This window comes from Podarcis vaucheri (assembly GCF_965113315.1).
Source record: "Podarcis vaucheri genome assembly, chromosome: 6".
Classification (NCBI taxonomy): Eukaryota; Metazoa; Chordata; class Lepidosauria; order Squamata; family Lacertidae; genus Podarcis; species Podarcis vaucheri.
Window position 1 is genome coordinate 69,909,310 of NC_138764.1, and position 25,275 is coordinate 69,934,584.

Consider the following 25,275-nt stretch of genomic DNA (forward strand, 5'->3'; position numbering starts at 1 on the left):
CGGATGTTCTGGTAGCAGCAAATGTTTTTTGTTGGTTGGTTGGTTATTCCTGGAAATGAAACCAACTATTAATTTCAAAAGCACTTTGACAGACTTGTGACGCTAAGCTAGAGCAGAGCCCAAGAGATTTGTAGTTCATGCACGCCACATACGAAGGCAATTCTGCAAGCAGCACAGACTAACATAAGAATGTAAGAGAAGTCCTGGTTGTTGTTGTTTAGTCGTTGAGTCATGTACGACTCTTCGTGACCCCATGGACCAGAGCACGCCAGGCACTCCTGTCTTCCACTGCCTCCCGCAGTTTGGTCAAACTCATGTTGGTAGCTTCAAGAACACTGTCCAACCATCTCGTCCTCTGTCGTCCCCTTCTCCTTGTGCCCTCCATCTTTCCCAACATCAGGGTCTTTTCCAGGGAGTCTTCTCTTCTCATGAGGTGGCCAAAGTATTGGAGCCTCAGCTTCAGGATCTGGTAGCTCAGGCCAAAGGACTGCCCAGTCTAGAGTCCTGCCGGAAGGCAATTCCAAACTCCTATCCAAAATGTATAATCATTTACTAGATTGGGATACTAAGAATGAAGAGATAAAGGAAGTTATGGTCAAATGGGCCATAGATCTTGGATACAACCTAGATTACGATAGGTGGGTGAAACTTTGGAACAAGGATATGAAGTTCACAGCATGTGTTGGACTCCGAGAAAATATGGAAAAAATGATTGGTACATCACGCCTGTGAAATTGGAAAAAATGTATAAGACCGGAGACAAAGCATGCTGGAAATGCAAAACAAAAGAGGGTGATTTCCACCACATGTGGTGGACCTGTGATGAAGTGAAAAGGTTTTGGGGACTTATTTATGATGAATTAAAAAAAAATTGAAATATACTTTCCCCCAAAAACCCGAAGCCTTCCTCCTGGGAATGGTCGGAGAGGAAATCAAGAAAGAAGACCAAACAATACGCAACGGTAGCTGCCAGGATATTGCTAGCGAAAAATTGGAAAACCCCTAATATCCCAACTGTTAGAGAATGGCAAATAAAATTATGCGAGTATATAGAATTAGCAAAGATGACACAAAAAACCAGGCATCAAAAAAGTGTAAAATTTATTAACGATTGGAACAAATTCATAACATACATAGAAGCACATTTAGGGAATATTAAAATCACAGTAGGTGTAACATAAAGCCTGTGACGTATAGATGAAGGTTGTAAAATGATACCGCAGAAAGGTACTGTAGTCACATAGCCCAAAGCTGAGATGGAGGGAAGTCAAGCATTGTTACGTTATGAATGGATGCTGGTTTGTTTCTCGTTTGTTTTCTTTGTTTGATGTGTTGCTTAGTCTTTTTTCTTTATTTTACTGTGTTGTTCGCTTATATGTTTTTGTTCCCCCACCCTGTATGTTTTTGTCTCTAAAAAGAACTTAATAAAAAAAAAAAAACACCTGGTATTATTTCAGAGGTATGTGGCCTTTGATCCTAGAGTTAGCACATAGCCATTATGACTAGTAGCCATTGATTGCACAGTCTCCATGGGCTGTGCAGCTCCATCCATGGAGGTGAAAACATGAAGGCATATGTACACTTATCTGGGATTAAGCCCCGCTGTTCTGAATGGGACTTACTATTGAACAGACAGGTATAGATTGCATTGTTAAGAACTTAGGTCTGTTAAGTTTTTTCCTCCACAGCCAACACCAGGACCACCACCACCAAAAGATATAGGGACACAAGAATTGTGCCTGGCAAAAATTTTCTTTCTTCACTTCTCAGCTCACCCATAACTTTAAATATGAGCTGACATCACAGAGCGGCTGCTCATTACATTAAGTGAAACAGGAGAAAGAAACTGCGTAAACCCCAAAACAGCTGTTTCAAACTTTTCTGTTAACAAGATTGGATAGTTTATGGGGAAAGGAGGCTATATAGATTTTTCCTAGGAGTGCACTTGTGTTTCACTCTCTGGAAAAACAGGTTGCACATATTTATTAAAAAAACCAAGCAAAATTGTTTTTTTAATCTACTGTACATCCATATTCAATGTGCACAACAAAATTGTAAGTTTAATTTTAAATAAGTTTTAAAAATGTATACCTTACAAAAAGAACCCTTTCTCTTCCCTGTTCATGACATGCTTGCCCAATGCATAGTCTATGCTATGTAAATTTCACTTGTATAAATATATCCAAATCAAAAGAAATGCGAAAAAGAAATAAAATATGGAAGAAGTGTCCACTGCTAACAACCACCTCCATATACAAGGGGCAAACTGCACAGTACATACCATCGTGTGACACAACTAGAGTTCGTTTAAAAGACTAACTGCACCATCCTATAATGTGCACACAAAAGTAAGTATAATTAAAGCTAATGGGACGTGCTCCTACGTATGTGGGTATAGGATTGCAGCCTAATTTAAAACTATGGTTTGACAATTCAGGATCATCAATCTTTTTGTTGTTGTTTAAATTAACTATAGTTTTCAGGGTTTGGCTTCATACCAGGAAGGCTTTTCAAGGAGTGGGGAGGCTTTGAAATCCTGTACAGTGGTACCTCGGGTTAAGTACTTAATTCGTTCGGGAGGTCTGTACATAACCTGAAACTGTTCTTAACCTGAAGCACCACTTTAGCTAATGGGGCCTCCTGCTGCTGTTGCACCGCCAGAGCCAGATTTCTGTTCTCATCCTGAAGCAAAGTTTTTAACCTGAAGCTCTATTTCTGGGTTAGCGGAGTCTGTAACCTGAAGCGTCTGTAACCCGAGGTACCACTGTAGAGCTTCAAAGTGGGTTGGCTCAAAAAGCCTGCTCAGCACCAATCCCCTTCAACACAGACATCAGCTCAGGGTAGGTTTTCCAAGACTTCCCACACCCACCCCTTTCAAACCCTGATTGTGGAGCCTAAAGGAGGGTTATGGGAGACTTGGAAGTCTGCCCCACGTTCATCCTTGCAAACCTTTGCCCCACCCCACCTGGCAAAGTTGAGAGTCTGTGCACACACAGGAGTGGGCACGACAAGCTGATAATTTTGCTGCCCCACTGCCCAACCTGCTGCTTGGGACACATGCCAGCTCTCTCCCCCCTGCTTGGTCCAGGCCTGCACCCATGATGAGAAGTCTTCTATGATTTTTGAAGTAAGAATGCAGTTTCTTTGCTCATAAACTGATACAGAACGGGAAGTTTTGTTGTGCACAGCTTTAGAAAAGACGTGTTTCTGAGCAGGGTGCACCCTCTTCTGGTAAGAAACAGCATGTGCAATTGTTATTGAACAAACAAAATTATGACGTGGATTTTGTCAACAAAGAGTTCTGTTGAGCCTTATTGACTACTAGCAAATGGTGATCAATCATCACCATGTATATCACTCCTTGCAAAAGTTAATCATATCCTATACAACTTTACACATGAGTCCCATTTGCTTGTAGGTTTTACTCCCAAGTAATTTTAGGATCGGTACCCAATCCGATTCATCTTTACACAGAAGTAATTCCCAACTTCTCAATGGATCTTCTACCCAGCATTCCCAAACTATGTGTGCTTAAAATGTAGAAGCCTCTAGCTGATATATATATATATATCACTGCATTTTATTTATGATTGTTATTAATCGAGGGCCAACTGTTCGTTTTATTAACACACTGATCCCGCTCTTTATTATCAAATTCCAATTCAGCTTACAAAAAATTCGGAAACGGAACAAGAGAAAACATCAATACAAGAACCACAGCAGAAAAATAAAAATTAAAAAACTATATATATATATAAATTAAAAAAACTATATATATATATATATATATATATATATATATATATATATATATATATATATATATATGCAGGTTTTGGTGTCTTCGGGTGTCTTCCCGTGTAAGAGTCGGGGTGTCTGTGCGACGTTTCGACGAGGTCTCACTCGTCATCTTCAGGCTGGTGCTTTCGGCTTCTTGTTACAGTAACAAGAAGCCGAAAGCACCAGCCTGAAGATGACGAGTGAGACCTCGTCGAAACGTCGCACAGACACCCCGACTCTTACACGGGAAGACACCCGAAGACACCAAAACCTGCATTCCTGTACTAGCTTATATATATAAGCTAGATCCCATTCAGGTAGAAGGTGCTTAAGAAAGAAAGAGAGCAGGTCTCTGCCCGCAGGTGCTTCCAATCGAGAAAAAGACACACTGGAAACAAGCCTGAAAAGGAAGTGAAACGGAGGCAGCAACGGGGGCTTCTGCCATGAAAACACGAGCTTCAGGCAGTATATAGATGGAAGTAGCCCGCGATCGCCGCCTCCTCCTCCTTTCCACCCATCTGGAGTCTTGACGCTGCTTTAGATAAGCCCTTTATTTCTCCCGCTTAGGTGCAGCCCCCCCCACAAAGAATGGCTGCTTGGTTCCGCCCGCAGCCTAAAGGACCTGCGCTCACTCCACCCCCACCCCTGTCTCAATGGTTCGGTCCTCTTTCAGCCATCCAATTATCTCCCCCCCGCAATACGCTTCTTCTCTGAAGCGATTCTCTCCCCGCCCACCGCGCCGTATCTTTTTGTGTGTGTGTGTGTGTTCGGCGCGCGCACCTCTGTCGTCACATCCGCAAGGTCTCGTCGCCCCTCGTTTCTCCCGACGCTTTCCCAGGGTTCCCGCCCTCTTTCCCAAGATGGCGGCTCCCGAGGTGGCTCCTGCTGAGAGCTGGCTCCGTACCCGGGACGTGCTTCTGCACGAAGGGCCCGAAGACTTCGGGTCGCTGCTGCTGTCGGCCCCGGTCCTGGAGGGGCTGAAAGCTGCCGGGTTCCTGAGGCCTTCCCCAGTGCAGCTCAAAGCCATCCCGCTGGGGCGCTGCGGCCTAGGTGAGGCGGGATGAGGGATTGGGAGGGCAGGTGAGGCCGTCGCCTTCTGCGGCAGGATCAGCAGATCCCGATATGGATCTTTCTCTCTCCTCGCCCTTGTTCCTTGTGTAGATCTCCACTCCTTCCCTGGCAGGGAATGGACTGCCATTGGGGTTTTGGCTTCGGGTGCAAAAATGTCTTGGGCCGGCCCTGGGTGTAGAGTCTTTGTGCCAAAGGATAGGAGAATGTCAGAAGTCAGGCCAAGAACTTGCGTTGGGAAGGGAAATGCTGCTGAGGCAGTGGAGCAATGTGGGCTGTAGAAGGTACAGTGGTACCTTGGTCCTCAAACCTGATCCATTCCGGAAGTCTGTTCCAAGGCTCGTTTTCCCATAGAAAGTCATGCAGAATGGATTCATCCGTTCCAGGCTTTTAAAAACAACCCCTATAAGCAATAAACAATGTACCTCAGTCACACAATCAATCAGTCAGTCAGTAGCTGAACTGGGTTCCACACAGTCAAAAAAACAAAAAAAGAGTGCCACAAAAACACAAAATAAATAGCAAAAACAGGCAGACCTCAGCGTAACACTCAAAATGGAACTGTGGCACTCAAATTGGAAGCGCAACACTCAAAACGGAGCATGTTCGGCTTCCAAAAAAAGTTCTCACACTTCTGGGTTTGCAGTGTTTGGGTTCCAAGTTGGTGGAGTACCAAGGCATTTGAGAACCAAGGTACCACTGTAGCAGGCATTTTACCTTTCAGAGGGTTATTCCAGAGCTTTGTGCTTGCGTGTTTAAGGAGGCCTTTCTGAGGCAATGAGCCTTTTGCATATTGCAGTAGGCTCCTTAGCTAAGTGGCTAATATGCAAAACTGGGCTGTAGGTTTGCAGGCCAAACTAAAGTGGCATGTGCCACGGATGCAACCATTGCCTTCTTTTGTCTTTGTGGAATTTTTTTAAAAGGCGTATGGTGAGAGGGCATGGAGGGAGATGGTCTATGAAAAACAGACAATAAAACATTTAAGTTGGCTCTGTGCAGGACTTTTGGATTAAAATTGATGTTCTGAGAATCTTATTATTGATTGAACTGGTGTATACTCTGTACATGTCCTGGTATGCGGTGAGATGAGAAATCAAGCAAACACCTAGCATTTTACTTCCACCTGCATATTGTAGAGAAAGATCAGAAGTGAAGGGCAAGTTGCCTTCAAGAAAATTGCTACTGCAAGAAGACCCACTCCTGGTGCCCATTTGTGCTTGTACCAGCATAGGAGCTTTGTGTTATGTGTTTGTTTGTTTAGATGTCACTTGGAAGACACAAAGTTGCAAGATGAAGCTAATAATACTGATGAAACATCTAATCTCTATTTTAATATATTTTAATGTGATTGGTGTACTGTAAATATTTATTCGCTGTTAGATGGATGACTGTTGGATGGTTTTAGCTTTGGAGCGGTGTTCCATTGAAAGTGAATTGGTTGCTGATGACTGGCCTAATTTACTTGTCATTTGTCCTGGATTTTTGGTGGTGATCTTTTGGCTGCTTCTTGACATTTTTCTATTTGTTTACTTTTCAGATCTCATTGTACAAGCAAAATCTGGCACTGGTAAAACCTGTGTCTTCTCTACTATTGCACTTGATTCCCTTATTTTGGAAAACCTTTTTACGCAGGTGAGCATTATAGTTTTGTGTAAAGTTTTGAGAGAAGTGATGTCAGTAATCAATAACAAGATTATTTACAAGGGCAGTGCTATTCAGTGAGAGTTTCATTCTAGCTCCCTCATAGGTAAGCTTTATTATAACTAGATATAGGTAGGTAGCCGTGTTGGTCTGCCGTAGTCGAAACAAAATAAAAACATTCCTTCCACTAGCACCTTAGAGACCAACTAAGTTTGTTATTGGTATGAGCTTTCGTGTGCATGCACACAAAAGCTCAGTTTATTATAACTGTTACATATCGATTTATGCTGATATTTAAGGATGCTTTGTAAGTGTGATTGGCACTTATTGAGGGGATATCTGGCTTCTACCTGACTAAAAATGCCATCAAAGAAGTGTCACTTATTGGTCCCTCAGCTGTTACGGGAGCAGAGGGGTTAATAATCTAGGAAATATGATGTATTCATTTTTTGTTTGTTCTCCTAGTCTATTCACAGCTTGACCTTTTTTCAGATTTTGATCTTGGCCCCTACCAGAGAGATTGCTGTTCAGATTCATGCAGTTATTACAACTATTGGGATCAAGATGGAAGGCTTGGAATGTCATGTCTTCATTGGAGGAACCCCTTTAAACCAAGATAAAATGAGGCTGAAAAAGTGTCACATAGCAGTTGGCTCTCCTGGTGAGACAAATAAAATGATATGTGTTTATCAAATCTTGTATTGTGCTACAAAAACTAGTGGATGCTGTCTGTGCAAACATATTTACAGAGCAGAATTTGAAAACAGCACATAGAGAGTTAATCAGTCATATTTAGCAAGGTGCTATGTTTACTATTCTTTTGCAAAAGTATATTTATTTCAGTTAGATGTGTTGTATGCTTAAGATCCTAATGCAATTTTTGTTGTTGGCAGGGCGCATAAAGCAACTCATAGAACTGAACTATCTGAATACAGCCAGCATTCGTCTCTTCATTCTTGATGAGGCAGATAAGCTTCTGGAAGAAGGTAGTTTCCAGGATCAAATCAAGTAAGAGTAGCCTACCAGTAATCATTATAATCTTTTTGTTTCTGAAACATATTTGGTTTGAAGTGTTTGTTCTAAATGGTGCTTTTCTCCCCCCCCTCCTCTCTCTGTAGTTGGATTTATTCTTCTCTACCAGCCAATAAGCAAATGTTGGCTGTGTCGGCCACCTATCCTGAATCCTTGGCTAATTCTTTGACTAGGTACATGAGAGATCCCACCTTTGTGAGATTGAATCCCACGGACCCAAGTCTCATTGGTATGTATGATGTGCTCTTTGCATTTCTGCACAACCCTCCAAATATCTTAGAGTTGTATGCTTGATTCTAAAGTAGTAGTGGGGAACCTATGACCTTCCAGTTGTTGCTGGCCTTTAATTCCCATCATCCTTGATGATTGGCCATGCTGTCTGGGGCTGATGGAAGTTGAGAGTCCAACAGTTTCTGGAAGGCCATACAATCACCACCCCAGTTATAGACTTTGTCACCTTGATAAATATGTGGTTTGAATTTATTGTCTGCCATGTTAATCCTCTATATAACAACTTAACCAGAATTATTGGGACAACCATTTATTATTGTTACATTTGTATCCTTTCCTTAAAGGAGTTTTTGTTTGTACAAATGATATATAAGCCCATCCTGTTTTGGTTAGGGTTGAAGCAGTACTTCAAAGTTGTGAATTCTCACCCGTTACCTCATAAGACTTTTGAGGAGAAGGCTGAGCATTTACAGGAGCTGTTCAGCAAGATTCCTTTCAACCAGGCCCTGGTCTTCTCGAATCTACATAGCCGGTATTTTATGTTTTTTAAAAAATCTAGATTAGCTAAAATAACAATGAATTATTTGGTGTTTTATAGCAATGCTCCTGTTTCTGTAAGTGAAAGCCAATGCACATTAAAGTTGGTAAAGCTAGTGAGTCTCTAGGGCTGTAAGATTGGTCATCTATTGTTTAGTGTGTCATGCAGTATTGAATTGAATTAAAACAGTAGGATTTATTTCTAAAAATCTCATGCCTTTAAAACACACACCATATTTTTATGACTTAAAGACTAAGAGTTCATCATATATACAGCGGATGAAGTAATCAAGGGGAAATGATTCCAGATTAAATCAATTGTGCTTGCATCTTATTATGCCAGGAACAATATGCTGCTAAGTTTAGCTGTTTGTTAAAATATTTGCTATACACTCCTGTCAGACAGTTTTGAGGAGCTGGCGAGTGGGGCAGTCATGAAGTGTTATGCTATAAATACATTTACTGTATTTTCTTTTTCACTGTTTCAGAGCTCAACACCTAGCAGATTTACTCACTTCCAAAGGTTTTCCTGCTGAGTGCATTTCAGGCAAGTTTGCAGGCCTATTGACGATTTTTTCTTATATTAATTTCAGCAATGTTGTATGTGGAATTTGTTGTTTTCATGCACATGTGTAAGTAAGTATGTTATTTTAAGTTGCAATTGTATAAATATTAATTTAGGAGTAAGGCCCATTTGAGCTTGCTAGGAATTACTATGTATGTACAATAGATAGATTAGAAAAAAGTGTCTGTGGAGGAGACACTACCCTAATGATTCTGCTAGTACTTTTGTTGTCTGGTCTTCATTTCTCCATTTGTTCGTCTTTCTCTAGGCAGTATGAATCAGAACCAACGACTTGATGCTATGGCCAAACTCAAACAGTTTCATTGCAGAGTCTTGATTTCAACTGATTTGGTGAGGTTCCCCCACTCCACCCTGATGTCGAATTTTTAAAAAGTGTAAAGGTTTATAGATGTACTTCATATATATCTGACTTTAAGGAAGTAGAAACTCCAACCAAGCTAGTGCACTCATGTCCCTGGGAAATGTGCTAGTACATACAAATGCAATAGTATTTGAAACCGTACATTCTTTGCACTAAAATATGTTGTAAATCAATCTTGAGAAGAGGAAAATACTAACCACTATTTGATGAAGATATTTTCCCCATGCTCTTGTCTTTCCAAAGTTTAGTCTACTTCCAGCATATTTCTTTTAAGGTTTGTATAGACAGTTGTGAGCAAAAATGAAAGCATAGTATTTTCAGAGTAGTCTCATTGAGGAAGACCCAGAGACGTGTCATTTAGATGGCTTTGAAATTAGAATGGTTTAAATTGCAAAATTACATTAATGCATCCTAGGGAGCCTTGAACGCTCCTGATCTTCTGTGGATTGTGCCCACTTACTGTAATGAAACTATGCTGAAGCAATTGTTTTTGAGCAACACACCCAGCAGCATTTAGAAGATAACTGAAGGCAGCCCTGTTTAGGGAAGCTTTTAATGTTTGATGGGTTACTGTATTTTAATATTTTGTTAGAAGCCGCCCAGAGTGGCTGGGGAAGTCCAGCTAGATGGGCGGGGTATAAATAATAAATAAATAAATAAATAAAAGTAGTCCTTCGGAACTAGAGCAAATGGCTTGTTTTGTGTCTTAATGTGTGTAAATTGATTGGGAGGCTGCGGTATTTTATTCATGGTACCATGGAACAACTGAAGAAGTCTAAATGTTGTGTTTGGCTTACTACCACCTTTAACTTCACCCATCCTTCCTCTCAGACTTCCCGTGGAATTGATGCTGAGAAGGTGAATCTAGTCATCAACTTGGATGTGCCTTTGGATTGGGAAACATACATGCATCGGATTGGCAGAGCTGGGCGCTTTGGTAAATACTGCTTTGAGTTTGCTATGCAGTGACAGGTGCTGGATCTACAACTCTTTCCAACTGATTTATCTCTCTGCTTTGTCACAGGAACCTTAGGGCTAGCAGTGACATATTGCTGCCGTGGGGAAGAAGAAAACATGATGATGAAAATTGCACAGAAATGTAACCTTCGGTTGCTTCCTTTACCAGGTACAAGTGATTCTGGTGTATGTGGGACCATGGTGCATTAATTTGAGCATGTCTTTATGCGGGGAAGGTGGGGACAGGAAAACTGGCCCTCCAGAAGTACAGTTCCCATCACACCTGGTCATTCACTGCTTGCTGTTGAACAACAGTGGGTGAGCCACAAGTTCTCTGTCCCTGTCCTTCTGAATGGTGCTATAGTAAATGTTTCAGAGTTGATGCAGGTGGTCAAGCTGCAGTCTTGTACTTGCTTACCTGGGAGCAACTCCCATTAAATTAAGTGGGGTTTCTTTTTATACTATGTATAGGTTTGTACCATAGGCACATTCTGAATCTTAAATATTTAGTTAATTGTTTCCTGAATGGAAATACTGAATTATTTCAGAAAAGTAATGTGCCAGAGTTTTTAGTTGTTAAATCATTTAAAGTCACAGAATCATGGAATTGTAGAGTTGGAAGGGACCACAAGGGTCATCTTTTTGCCCAACATGGAGCTCAAACCCATGACCCTGAGGTTAAGAGTCTCGTGCTTTACCACCTGAGCTATCCAGTAAAGCTAGATTCATTGACAATATAATTAATAGCCCAGTAATTATGACACTAAATAAATAATGCATTTGGTCAAATAAGGGAGCTGCTTAGTATGACAACCTTGTGACCTTCAACAGTGTAAAAACAGGAGCTCTAAAGAGGACAGGAAACAATATTTCCAAACAAGATGAACATAGATTTAGGAAGATGTTCCTTTCTGGCAGAGCAGTTCAGCAAGAGAGGTTGTGAAACCTTAACTTTTGGAAGCTGTCAAAAGAAGAAATTTGACTGTTTTAGATGGACTTACCCAGTCATTGGCTTATGGGATCATTATTCTTTAGCTCTGACTGTTTTATAGCATTATGTAACTTCATTTGGCTAATAGTAATACTTTTGTATGTATTGATCTTTCTTTTATTTTTAAACTACAGACTGTCTAGTAAAAACATCTGGCACATGCTTGTAATCAAATGCTTGCATTCAAAACATGTTTTATGATGGTGTCACTTAGATATATTTATGATTAGGAGAATTTCTTTGAAAAGAGATACTGTATGTTGCTCTTGACTAATAACATTTTCCTCTTGTGTAGAACCTATACCTCCTGGGCTCATGGAACAGTTTGAAGGCTGGGATGTCGAAGTCACTGCTGTCCCATATCCCAATGCTTCACAGCATGCATCTCTGTTGCCAGCTAAGAGACCGGAGGCGACCATGCAGCACACAACAGTAAGCACCAGTGCTCCTGTTGTTTGTGAAAATTCTGTTGCAGCCAAGCCAAAACAAGCCCTCAAACAGAAGCAATCACTTAAAACAAGAATGGAGGATACAAAACCAAAAATAACCAGGAAGCAACAGTCTTCCCATAGTATCACTCAGCAGAAGCGCCAAATAGAGCCTTGTCTTCAGACTTCTGGAAAGCATAACGAGGAGATGGACAGGGAAACATTAAAAAGCATGCTTCCCAAGATCCCTTGCTTATCATCATTTAAGAACCAGCAGTCCACCAGCACATGGAGCATGGCGGAGTTCATTGAGGATTATGAATACTTCATTAAAGAAGGCTCAGAGAGAGAAGTGGAAATAGTAAGAAGCTATACAGGCCCAGGAGAGCAGCATCAACACCCAGAAAGTGATACTAATAGAATTTATACTGAAACAGAATCCAGCTTGCATGCTGCAAAAGCTCATGTATTGACAGGAGACTCTGATAGCGATAGTAGCTCTTACAGTTCTGGGTCATCCACCTCTAGCTGGGAGGACCAGTCATATAGTAAAGCATCTTCAGATACACAACAAAGAGACAATGGTGCGCTGACATCAGATCAGAAATGTGTTTCGCAGTTGAGTGGTGTCCCTGAACCACCACAGTTCCAAAAGAGTCCTCAGCTACAGAAGATAAAGGAACAGAATGTAAAACAGAGCAGTCAAAGCCGCTTCTGTTGTACCACCAAGCCTTCCAAGAGCAAGAATTTTAAAAGTGTATCTGAAGTCAAACCTACTCCTTTCCCTGAGCGTGATGATCAGAGTTATGAGGAATACTGGCGAGCATATTACCGGGCTTGGCGGGACCATTACGCAGAAGCTTCTCGTTCATACTACCAAATGTATCAGCGACCATCAAACTTACTAACTGCTTATCATGCCAATGCAATCTATTTTGAAGAGTTGTTGCGCGGTAACAGATAATGGGAATTCCTGCCACCCAAAACCTACTAGTGGAATCTTAAATCACCTTTCTGTTTCTGTTTACATTCACATATTTTCTTTATTCCATGTATATACTGTTTTGTATACTTTCCAGAAGGTGAAATGCTGCAACAGTATTGCTAATAAACAGTATGAAAATAGTGTTTTATGTTGATACTGATTTACTCTTGGCATAAGATGCATGGGAAATCTGTTGTAGATTACTGTTCTCATTTATTTTGGGTTATGAACTTGGAAAAGATTACTGCCTTTACTTTTCCCCCTCATGTATGGTGAGCGTTTTAATATGTACAGAGGTTAACATGCTCATTTCTGGGTGTCAGATGTACCAAAATATATGGCTGCTTCTTCTCATTTCTCTGTAATCTCAGTTGAGTTGTGGGACTAATCTATCTTAAAATGTCTGTATTCCCATCCAGCAAATAGCACTCGTTCTTTGAGAGGTAAAATGGAGCCTTATTGTCCAGAATGCTAGTTTCTTTCACTGGATTCCCCATCTTGCTACTCTGAAGGCCTTTGTGGGTGACAGGGGCAAATAACTTCTCATTCATAGGATGGAGAGGGTAAAATGCTTAAAGATCTCAAGAGATTCTGTTTAGACCTTACAGTTTCCCTTAAGCTTGGTGAGAACTTTAAACTATTGTTTGAGAAATGGGTCAGAAAGAAACTTTAGAAAGCAATCCCTTTAAAGTAAGAAAATACTTATTTTTAAAAAATCTCACGTATGATTTCTATTCTTGATGAAGTTCATTCTTAGAGCCTTCTTTATTGTATTATTATTAATAATAATACCCCACCCATCTGGCTGGGTTTCCCCAGCTACTCTGCATGGCTCACAGCATATATCAGAACATACTAAAACATCAGACATAAATAATACAGGGCTGCCTACAGATGTCTTCTAAGAGTTGTTTATTTCCTTGACATCTGATGGGAGGTTGTTCCACAGGGCGGATGCGACTACTGTGAAGGCCCCAAAGATTGTTCTGTTTGCATTCTGTATATGTACAGTTCAGCATATCTATAACAAGTATGTACTTGAAATCTCGGCTTTTCCTTTTTTAAGGACAGCAAAATGTCTTTATTTCATTTGTCTTGAAGATCCTCACAGAAATGCAGTAACTTAGGCTAACAGAGAATGATTGACCCAAAGTTTGTGGGGTAGGAGGCAAGTTGTGATACTATGATCAATAACATTATGAAAAAGGCGTGACCAACTTGGTCATTTCCAGAAAAGCTGGGGAATTTCCAGAAAAGACTTATCCACTGCGAGTGAGCTACTACCTCTTTCTAATTGGCAACTCCCTACTTCCTTTTAATAAATTATCATTTCAAATTACAAGACTCCTAGTGTACTACAGCTGTAGTGCTTCCTTCTGTTTAGAAGTGGCATAAATAAAAAAGCATATCTCAATTAACACATGTTGCTGATTTAAATAAATCTTAATTAAAACTGTATAAATAACACTTTTTGAGCTAGATTGGTTTAGCGATGTGATAGGATTTTTAACATATATAATAATATAAAAAACTATCATAAATTGGATGGTACTCCAGGGGATACCAATATCAGGCCTGCCATGCATAAGGGAAAACTTTAATTAGAAATGAAATTGCATATTAACTGCAGCTAATTGCCCTGCTTTGTTTCAGCTGCTCTATATCCTATGCAAAACCATGACGTGATGGGAGACTGACTGAGTAAATGCATGAGTAATGGTGTACATGGAGACATACCCCTCTGTCTTGTTAATTCAGTTCTGGCACAGGTTGATAATGTTCACACCCTGCAGGGTTTTTTTTTACCACATTAAATTCATAATAATTTTTTGTCATTTCTCCCCCCAAATAACAGAGCCTAAAATTACAATTAACATGTGGCATTCTTGAAAAGATGTTGGCGGTAAAAAGAGTTCCTTGTACGCATAAAGGTTGGGAATGCTTGTACTTGGGTTGCACAGTGAAAGGCACTCATCTGCGTATCCTATTTGTGAGCTTCCACGAGCTTCCACAAACAGGTGGTCGTTGTTGGGATCAAATACTATACTAATATCCTTTTTCTGTTCCAGCAAGGCATTACATAAGACCTTTAACGGAGGTGCTGAGATACTTAACTGCTGAAGTAGCATTTTGACACACAACAACTGTAGTTTTTAATATAAAAGCATGCTTTTTATCCTACCGGATCTGCGTCTCACAATGGAAACAAAAATAGGTGCCACCTAGTGGAATATATGACTTACAACATGCAGAAGGAGTGCTATACTAATGCTGTTGCTGAATTATGAAAATTCCTTGGAAGCTGTTGACTCTTCATTCATTCAGCAGCAATACTGGGATTATCCACTTTTCAGCTGTGTCCATATTGGACCTCTTCCACTTCTCAAAAGTATCACAATTAGGTCATAGCCTCCATTCAGGTTTTCCTCTTGTTACTTAAATGTATGTTCTTCGCTGACCAGTTATTAATGGTTCAAACTTCTGTAAGCTTTTTGATACTTTGCTTCTTGTTACTTGTATTCCACGTGGGATTTTTTGAGTTGTGAGAATATTAAATGAGTCAGAGCCAGGTGTACTTCAGTATATTGTAATGGAGTCAAATAGCTTTCAATAGATGTTTTCAGCTTTCAGTTCTGGGACAGTTTTGAAGATGCATTTTATATTTAGTTGTAAACTATAATGTTTGTAGCACATGACACATACTTTAATTGCAGCCTATGAAATACAGGGGAGAATTACATATTTTTAAACAGCCTAAGTGTTAAAAGTTTTCTAGGTGTTGTATAAAGATTAAGAAAACAGCACAGTTCCTGCCTACAGGCTTGCACTGTTCCCCAAATCCATGGTTGGGTGTTGCACAGGAAAAACTTTGGAGTAGTTTTTTGATAACTTTGCAGTCATCTGAAGGTATCCACACAACTAGCAACACATTTTACTGTATTTTATAGCATATGTGAATGAAGTACTTCAGCCCAAGAGTGGGGAACCTCTGGCCCATGGGTCTAATTAGGCCAAGTCATGCTCACCTGCCCTATACCTGATGTCATAAGATGCCAGCTGTGTAGCAGGTAAAACCTGGCTCAGTGAAAAACCTGCAAAGCCTTATTCAAAGAACTGTACAAACTAATGCCTTTAAAGGGTTTATGAGGAACCTGCCTGCAGAAGAGGTCAGTTGATGCCCTTGTGGTATTGTGATTGACAGGTGCTTGGCTCTGCCCACCTGTCAGACTTCGCCCACAAAGGGTTGGGGGTAGATAACAGTCTAGCCCACTGGACTAAAAATATTCCCCACCCTTGCTGTAGCCTGGGGATATGTATCAGTTCTATAACTGAAGTGATTGCAGCCCTAGTACAGGCTGATCAAGCTCCCTAGTGCGTATTTTTAAATAGCAGAAGTACTAGAGGAAGAAAAAAAGGCTATATCAGCAATGAGTCTTTCAACCTCCCTAATTCTGTACTATGGTGGTCCTGTGAATGTAAGTATAGATGCTATTGATACATGCTCCCAAAAAGAGTGCATGGGCCTGTTCCCTAGCAAGGGTGGGGAGCAGGAGGAAGTTGTTCTCTGGACACCTAAGAAGTTGATTGTCCTGAATCTACTGCCTAAGAAAAGTGTATAGTTTGATGGAATTCATTGTCCCAAGATGTCTTTAGGAGGAGATTAGAAAAAAGGCGGAGGATAGGCTTATCATTGGCAATTAGCTATGGTGACTAATTAGAGAACATTAAGCACTATACTGCTGAATACCAGTTGTTGGGAAGGAGGGAAGGGCAACCGTTGGAGAGGCTATTGTTTTCTGGCCCTGCTAGTGGACTTCTGGGGCTATTCTGTCTGGGCATTGCAAGAAATGGTGCTAGACTTAGTGGATTTACTGTTAAAGCCATCAGCTGCTTTAAATCTCATTAGTGATCCCAGTTAAAAGAAATCTACAGCAAGAGTTCAGTGCTTTGTGGCACATATTCCATTTAATCCAGATTGGATACATCAGGTACAGCAGTGGCACAAGACGCAGTACTGTAAATGATATACAAGTTTCAACATATGCACTACAGTTTCAAAAGAAGACAACAGGAAACTTAGGATTCTTTAGAAAGTTTTTCTGAAATGAATCTACCTGCAGTTTTGTACAGTACAATTTTGTCTCAGTTGGTCGTGATGATTTGTAAGCAAAGCCCATTTAGAGTATGAAAATAGAAAATAATGCAATTGAGAGAGAATTCTGGTAACAACATAAAACCTCTAGCGCAAACACCATTGCATTGGAATGTCTCACTGATTTATCAAAAATATACCATCACACATGTTCTGTAATATATTTCATTGGTCCATGGAGCCAGCTGCAACTCCAGTCATGGTAACAACAGAGAACTGAGAAAAGGATATACTACGGATCTTAATCTCTCAGCTGCATGGCTGTTTGACCTGCCGTGGCAAGCATTAGTCTGCAAAGGAAAAGAAAGCAATACACACATATGCGCACATACGCACAAAATTATGAAACCTGTGACTGAAAGCAAGACTAGAGGATTATTTGTCATTTGGTCCCATGACTGATGACTACAATAATTAGACAAGAAAAACAAAAGAACTGTCGTGCTGTGTTAGGTCAACAGTAAATCTAGCCCCGTGGTTCCTGAAATTCCAATCAACAATGGACTTCTCCATCTTTGTGTCCAATTCACGCAGTCTGGACTTGGAGATGAAGACACCTTGACCTGCATGTTCCCTTTTTTCTCATAGCATCTCTGACATGAGGAACCATCCACAAAAGATATCTTTCTTCTTTTGATGATTCCCCTTATAGCCTAAAGGAAGTGCAGATCTTACTCTGGTTATTTGATATTTGTCGTAGCTGAAGGCTTCAGAGTGTAACATCACAGAGTAATGACAGTCCCTCTGTTCCTCATTGTTTGATTTAAACAGCGTGCCCACCTTAAGAGTTAAAAAATGCTGATCATCTTGATTAACGGCCATTGGTATATTTCCAACAATTTGTCTCCCTTAAAAACTAACTTCTCCAATCAGTAATTGCTCTAAATAATGAGACATCTTATTTGGCATCCCCCCTCCAGAAAACATTTTGTATACTTTAATATTAAAGAGTTTTAACTGAGTTAACCAAATGATCATAAATTTAGCACTTAACTAGAGAGGAAGTTATTTTTAAAACTACCTGAATCTTATTGGTAGATATACTGAGACGTTAAAAAGTCAGAGTGGCTTGTTCCAGGAGACACAGTGAGTCATGAACAGAAGTTCTGATCAACAGTTTTACGGCACAATCCTAAGCATGTTTAATCAGAAGTCCTACTCAGTTCAATGGGACTTACTCCTACCTAAAGTGTATAGAGGATAGTAGCCCTAATCACTGAACTAATCTAGAGGGAGTACCTCACTGGAGGTGACATTTGTCTATGGCCATTGCTAGTGAAAACCTGAGTTACAAGGAGAGAGTTCACTTTCCTATGACTGACTAGTTTTTGAGAGGGAAGAGAACAATAAGTTGATTATCTACTGATTTAAAAAGAACTCATTTTCCTGGGTAATACAAACCAACCGAAGATCTGTATACAATTACATCAATTGCAAAAAAAGGACACCTTTCTGTAGAAAAATTTTGTACATCTAAGAAACACTCTTCAAAATATTAAAATAAAAAATCCTCTTATTGCTTTTCTCTTTTTGGTGATTCCATCTCCCTCTTCTTTGTTTAATGGTTTTTAATTCAGAAATGGAAAAATTCAGTGGAAATATTAAAACACAAGACGGAATTTTTATTTTGTGTTGATGGAAAAGATGAGTTCAGTTGGATTTGCTCTACTGTTTTCGATCTGCTGTAGAGTTGGTTAGAATTTAGAAAGCAAGAGAAACTATCAGATTTGGGGCTCAGAGACTTGAGTCTGATTAACATTTTGTCTATTTAGTTATTTCTCAATACATAGCAAAACAGTTGCAAATATTGTGAAAAGACCCATAATCCCCTACTTGAAAATGTAAGACTAAAGTCACATTCTCTAGGTTCTAATATACTAAGCATGGCAATGATATTTCAGGGGGAGAGTGTTCAGGTAGTCACATTTGAAATCCAAAGTTAAGTACTTTTGCTTTCAATAGGTATGGTAAGCATACTGCATTTTTAAATTTATCTATTGAAGTCAATGGGACTTAAAAGTACTTGGATTGTGTCCATTGTTTCTGATCCATCTGCCCCAATATACCCATTAATGTCCGCATATTCAGGAACATCCCTTTTCTAAAATCAGGGGAATGCCATACACTTTCAAAATTCTCATGCACACTGGTCTCTTGGCTGAAGTGATGAGAAGTTGTGGATCATACTGACAGACAGCAGTGAGATTATGTGTTTCAGGAATAGTGAATGGGTCAGCATTTAGTTTGCCGTGATATGCTGGTACGATAGGATGCCATATATGCAGGGAAATATTTTTGTCCAATTCTGCTTATGAAAAGTAATAGTCATATGAAATGTGATGCCAACTGCCAAGTGGCGGGAATAAATGAATGTTTCAGAGCCAGTTTGGGATGGAAAATGCATTAGATCACTGGTTTTCTAAGACGAGAGAGAAAACACATAGCTGGATACGTCTAGTAAGGGCAAAATGATGGGTAGCACAGAAACCACATCTTACTTCACAACCAACAGGTTTGGAACTATTGCTGCTTTTTCTCACCCAATTGTGGGACTCCAGGATCTGGAGTTATTAGACAGTATCCACTATTCTTCCCTTGCATATATGAAAGGGGCATTGCACTCATGCACCTTTCCGAACCTTTCCATAGGAGTAATTCTCCTGTGCCCTTCACAGAGCAAAGACATTATTTACCTCCCACTATTATTAAAATAACAGGCTGCACATCCTACAGCTACACTGCTAAAATCCAATAGAAGTCAATGTGATTTCAGCAGACTAATGGTATGCGGGTATGGAGGGGGGTTGATGATGCAGACTGTTAGTACTTCTGTATGTCTTTGGCAGGAGGTATATTGCCTGGGACTTTCAAGTACCGTACTCCCTCAAGTGCACCACACACATGCCAAAGTCATGCTATAGATGGGCAAAAAGAAGTAACATTCCATCATTCCAAGAGACTAGACCAATTTTCCAAGCGACCATTGAACCCACATTTACATTTGTAGGTTTGATGCAGACAAATTCATTTTGGAGGCTTGTAAGAAAAACCAAATTATGAGAACATCAGAATATTGAAATAAAGATCCTGATCTACCAAACACCAATTTTCCAGTTTGCAAATTTGAATATTCTGGGGTTCTGATTTGCTGGAGCCATACAACGAAACCAAGAAACATTGAATTCTTGAAGTAAAGGCACACTCTTCTAGAATGGTCAGTTATAAAGAACTGCATGAAAAGCTCCACTTGCCAAAATGCCTTCTCCTACAGAATAGGAAAGGTACAGGGCCCCATCTCATCTGGCGACTACTAGTAATGATTCAGTATCATGGAATGCTACCTGCTGTGATTTCTCCTACTGGTCATGGATTGCAATGGTTAATGGCATCATAGTGCCTGTTGCTATGTTCCTATATGCTTTGCTCAGCCCTCGCACCCTTACTGCAGACCCACATTTGCCTACTGCCTCCCTGCAATGCAGCTGAACAAAGATACTTTTGCCATGGTGCAGGGAGGCAGAAGAGCCAGAGGCGGTCCTTTTCTATATCATCCTGTGAGCCACGCATGATAAGAACCACAACTCTGCATTGGAGATGGGAAGAGAAGTTTTTATAGAAGGACTGGTTAGTATTGGACTGTGGCTTAAGGAAGCCAGGCTCTTCTCCCCATATAAACTCTCATTTTATACCAATTACATAATCTGTGATTTCGCGACGAAAAGGGTTTGTTTCTGCTCGAGCTGTGATATATTCTGCATGTACAAGGACACCCTGCATTTTGGCCTCCCTTTGCACAGATGTAAAAAGTCAATGCAATATGGTGAGGGTAGTGAAGGATCAAGCTTCAAATTGACTAGGCAAGAGGTATAATGAGATGTGATGAAGTTAAACGAAGCAAAGGAAAGTTTAAATTGGGCGTCACAGAGACTCTTATGGGTCAGTTCTCGTAGACTGTGCACCAGTTTCACAAGGGAAATGGCAAAAGTTTGCTTTCACTGGAGTGAATTAAACAGGATCACCCATAAGATAATGGAATGATTGGACTCGAGGACAATGTAGTACTTAATTTCTGAAATCAGAGGTACCAGAGCTGAAGTTTATTTGTTCGCCACTGGCCCACAAACCTTTCCCCTAACCCTAGATGTGTGGGACTGGGGATTGGGGAGAGATATTACTCTGCAGACACTCAAAAGGCACATCCTTTTCTTGTTCCAAGGCTAAACTGTGGTATTGAAAAAGGGTTCTTGGACAAACATTAGGGGGTAAATTAAGGCCTGTCTCATATTACTAGAACAGTGGCTTTTAAAAACTGTGTCCTTGGAACCTTCAGTTCCTCAGAAGCTTATTGAGAATTTCTTGATGAGAAGACTGTTTTATGATGATAATAAATAAGATGAAAGATGAAAAAATATTTTTTAATAATTCCAGTGGCACATCAACTAAATATAAGCTTTCAATGTATGAGCTTTCGTGTGTAATACACACTTTGTCAGATACTCTGAAGCAGAGGTTGCTTCAACCTTATAACTGTTGATGACTGTTATAACAGTTGGTCCCACAGGGAAGTTGATCTTTAAGGTGCCACTGGAATTATTAAAAAAAAGATTTTTTCATCTTTCATCTTGTTATTTATTATGACTATGACAGATCAACACGGCTATCCACCTGAATCTGTTTCATGATGGACAAGTTCACATGTCCACCATTGCCATTTTTTCCTTACAACACAGTGACACAGTTGAATATTTTAAGGTGGACGTTCAGTGTGTGCAGGACAATGTAGACCTAACTGGCTTGGTTGTTACCTAGCATCACCTGTTGTCTTCTAGGATTGAGCTTGCAAGGGATTCTGTGGCCAATGCACCAAAATTCCTTGTTTGAAATCTGAAGATGGAAGGGGTTTTGGAATAAACAAAAACATAGCACTATAAGGTATCTGAGAAAAAAAGAAATAAACTAAGAAACAAGTTTGTTGTTAGTAGGTGATCATACGTTACATTAAGTTTTAATTTTATTTGGCTGAAAGGTACATTTCATTAGAACTAGCTGTTTTTATTCCTTTTTGTGGCTTCCAAGCACTATTTGCTCAATGCTTTTAATTTAGATGCCGAAAAGCAAATCAGAATAGAAGTCTGAAAGTAAAGACGATTCCCTCCCCCCCCCATTGGAGCTGCTTATTATATTTTTTTCTGAGCATGATGTTGGGTTTGCAAAACCTCCATGTTTTCACAGCAACACAATTTCAGGATCAAAAACATTCTGGGCCACATTTTGTGATGGTTTGCCAAAAATGAAAGCTGCAAAGCTGCAAAAGACATTATGGGATACACAACCTAAAATACATTTGGAAAAAAATTAAAGGTTAAATGAGTCCGAAAAGGTTAATAAATCATGTAAAATTTGTGACGAAAGAACACAATCCACAGAGCTCTGTATTATTGTAAGCCTTGTTGACATGGATAGAAGTCCCACAGGTTTGCACCCAGGGGAGGTACATTATGAGAACATCGGTATAAAACCTTATAGCTGGTTATGACTCACAGTCCTACGCTTTCTAAACAGTATAACAATATTTTAACAATTGGTGAACTATTTTTGAAACATATTTAACCATCTATTAACAGTGTTTTATAAATTGCTTAGAAATGGTACTCTAATATAAAGTAGATCCCAACAATCTAGAAGCAATCCTCCTCTTTGGCAGGAAATGATGCTTTAACAAGGGAAAGTCAAATATTGTTAAATTGCTTTATCCATCAAACTGATGCAACCCAGAGACTGTCACTAAGAGCCACAGGACTGTATTACAAAATGAAACACACTATCAGTCCATGCAAAACAGTTGGCTCCTGAAGTAATCCTACCAAGGACAGTTTCCACTGACTATCTGGCTACTATATACAATGGGAGACACTTCCAATACTATTAAATAAACACATATAAAACAGAAAAAAGAAAGAAAGCATGGGCATAGATTACAGAGTATTTCTGAACATCTGGCGCAGTTGCTTTGACTGATTTTGCCCTCTTTGAAACTCGTGTGTACAAGATTAAAAAATAAAATCCCCCCTAGGCTTACTTCTTTAGACTTTTTAAAAAATACAGAACTGGTTATTCTAGTCACACTCTTTACAAGCCAGTGATAACAAAATAATTTTTTTAAAAGCAGAAAATTGTGGTGGACTACAAATGCCTGTCTTTCCCCCAACAAATATCCCCCCCAGCACATACAATAATTAGCAGACAAATACACTGTTTGCAACTGCAATTTGTGTTGAATTAAAAGGCAATTACAGAAAAAAACAAAACCCTGTCTTAAGAAAGAATGCCATCCACAATGAGAGTTTTATTGGTGCTTGTGTGTGTGTGACTGCATGCAGGTCTCTATTTTTGCTACTGCGCACTAAAGGCTGAAGCCTGCAAAGACACACTCATGCAAGAAAAGGGTACACAGTGAGTAGAACCCCTGGCTCTACAGGCACTACTTAAAGCTTGTCGTGGACCATGCATATGGTACGTCTTTGCAGGGTTGAGCCCAGAAACCGGAAAGTGTGCTCAGATCTTTTGTAGTCGGAGTGTGCCAAGTTTCACGAATCCTCTTGCTTGCTCTCACCCACACACGCACTCACAAAAGAATGAAAATCAAATTCTCGTGACAAGGTGGCTTTTTTTTTTTGCCTAAAACCTTCAGCTATAAAAGAAAGCAAATGTGTACTTTTGGTTGATTAAAAGATCCTGCTGCATGAAGGAAATAATAATAATAATAATAATCACAAAATCCTTTTTTTTCTAATCACCTTTTTCAGTCATATCCTCATGAATAAATATTATCCATTAAAAACCATTGAAAAGGTGCTGAGATACACAGTGTTATAATTCTGCTTCTTTATTGACTTTCTCGTAGCTTTGACAGGATGTCTCTTCCACTTTCTGGAAACTCTTCTATGCCCCACATCCGGGAACATTTCTTCTTGTTGACAGACAAAAGAGAGCTCCTTCCAACCAGCCCCTTCTAGCTTCCCAGTTCTTCTGAGCTCACTCTGCAGCATGAACGTGAGTTTGAAGGAAGCTGCCTTGCGAGGCTCCCGCAGTTAATTCTTAGATGCCGGTCAGGTTGGTCTAGCTGTCCACCCAGCCACTCATCTAGGCACAATTTGCAGCAAAGGAGGAACATGGAGGTGGGGAAAGGGAGAGAAACGCCGGCCTTCCAATCAGCCTCCTTTGACTGACACAGCCTTACAAAGCCGACACCTTGACAATGTTGCTGCTCATAGCGGTAATGTTCGTTGAGTGGCCGGGGCTGGATGGGGCAGGCCTGCTTTCGCCTTCTGGGGTCAGTGCTGGAGGCGTCGGAATGCTGATGATTGCTGTGGTTATTTGGGAGGCTTTGCAGTTCGGTCTCAGCCCATCGTCTGATTTCATATTTAGGCTGGATCGACTAAAAGACAAAAGACAGCCAGGGGGTGGGATGGGGAGGAGTAAAAGGAGCAGAAGCTGCAAGTTGTTTGTCGCAAGTGTTGGATATCCTCGCGCAATATTGTCTTTGTCAGAGGTTGTAAAGACTAGGCTAAAACTAGGTGGTGGGCCACAAAGGACTCTATGCAGCTAGAACCTCTTCAAGCCCAGTTGGGGACATGGGAGATTTCTTGATAAATTGGCAGTACTGTAAAGGCATGGATGCATTCAGCAAGACAGGTTTAAATTCCAAAAGCCAGCATTTGGGGTCCTCCTTTCTGTTCTTTGGTTTTAGCCTGGAGGCTGTGGTGCAGCCTGCCCCATCAATGCATCTTGGGACAAGCTGCCCCCAATGAGTTTCTGCTCAAAACCCTTGCCATCCAAAATACCTGGACAGTAAAAATGGGAGACTGCGACCTCCTCCAACCTGTAATTGAGGACTAGTCAAGAAAAACACATATATTGCCCATAGCTGATCTAAAAGCAACCTAAATAGGGAACAACACAGATTCATTCTTCACACTGATTAACGTCAACATGGAATCCTATCTTGTTGGGTCTAGCTGTTGAATATTCTGCCCAATTAATGGTTAATCCTGCTTTTGTTTCTGCAGCATGTCTACCCTTACAGGTCATCCTAGATTACTTGGCTGCCATTCTGTCTCTTTACTCCTTGCCCGGCTCAAATATCACTCTGCAGAAGTCCTAAGGGCTTGGCAGCTAGAAACATTCCTATTAAGAGCTGCACTGGTTGCATCCTATGATTAATTATGGAGTGGAAATGATAGGGTTGCTCTCTAGCCAACTGCCTATCTGGATTTCAATACAAAGACAAAAAACTCTTTCAGTATGAAACCCTGGCTGTAATCTTAGAGTGACTTATAAAGAGGATCTTCTGAAACCTCAGTCATTCTAGGTATATCAGTAGGAACCTTACAATGGTTCAGTGCTCTTGACGGTTGCCAGTTGTACCCACACCCAAAATAAGGCACACATCATTAGGTTGAACTGAGGCTACAGCTTTCTTTATTTTACGGAGGCAATCTTCCCAAAATACGGAACTTTTGGGT

The 25,275-nt window shown here is 40.3% G+C and overlaps 2 protein-coding genes across 9 annotated transcripts in view; one reads left to right on the forward strand and one right to left on the reverse strand.

The window, feature by feature from the left end:
* The first annotated feature begins 4,612 nt into the window (after window positions 1-4,612).
* Window positions 4,613-12,738, forward strand: DDX20 (DEAD-box helicase 20). The gene is made up of 11 exons (XM_082227633.1): window positions 4,613-4,830; window positions 6,386-6,480; window positions 6,982-7,150; window positions 7,383-7,497; window positions 7,608-7,750; window positions 8,146-8,284; window positions 8,778-8,840; window positions 9,127-9,205; window positions 10,068-10,173; window positions 10,261-10,362; window positions 11,480-12,738. Exons 1-11 carry the CDS (start codon window positions 4,641-4,643, stop codon window positions 12,574-12,576), a joined length of 2,298 nt encoding a protein of 765 aa, XP_082083759.1. The 5' UTR covers window positions 4,613-4,640; the 3' UTR covers window positions 12,577-12,738.
* Window positions 12,739-16,536: 3,798 nt separating this feature from the next.
* Window positions 16,537-25,275, reverse strand: part of KCND3 (potassium voltage-gated channel subfamily D member 3) — a 281,448-nt gene continuing 272,709 nt past the window's right edge. For all 8 annotated transcript variants that reach the window (XM_082227640.1, XM_082227642.1, XM_082227643.1 and 5 more), the window contains one exon: window positions 16,537-24,188. In XM_082227640.1, the coding sequence (XP_082083766.1) occupies window positions 23,987-24,188 (202 nt within the window). In that variant the 3' untranslated portion in view covers window positions 16,537-23,986. The remainder of the gene's footprint in view (window positions 24,189-25,275) is intronic.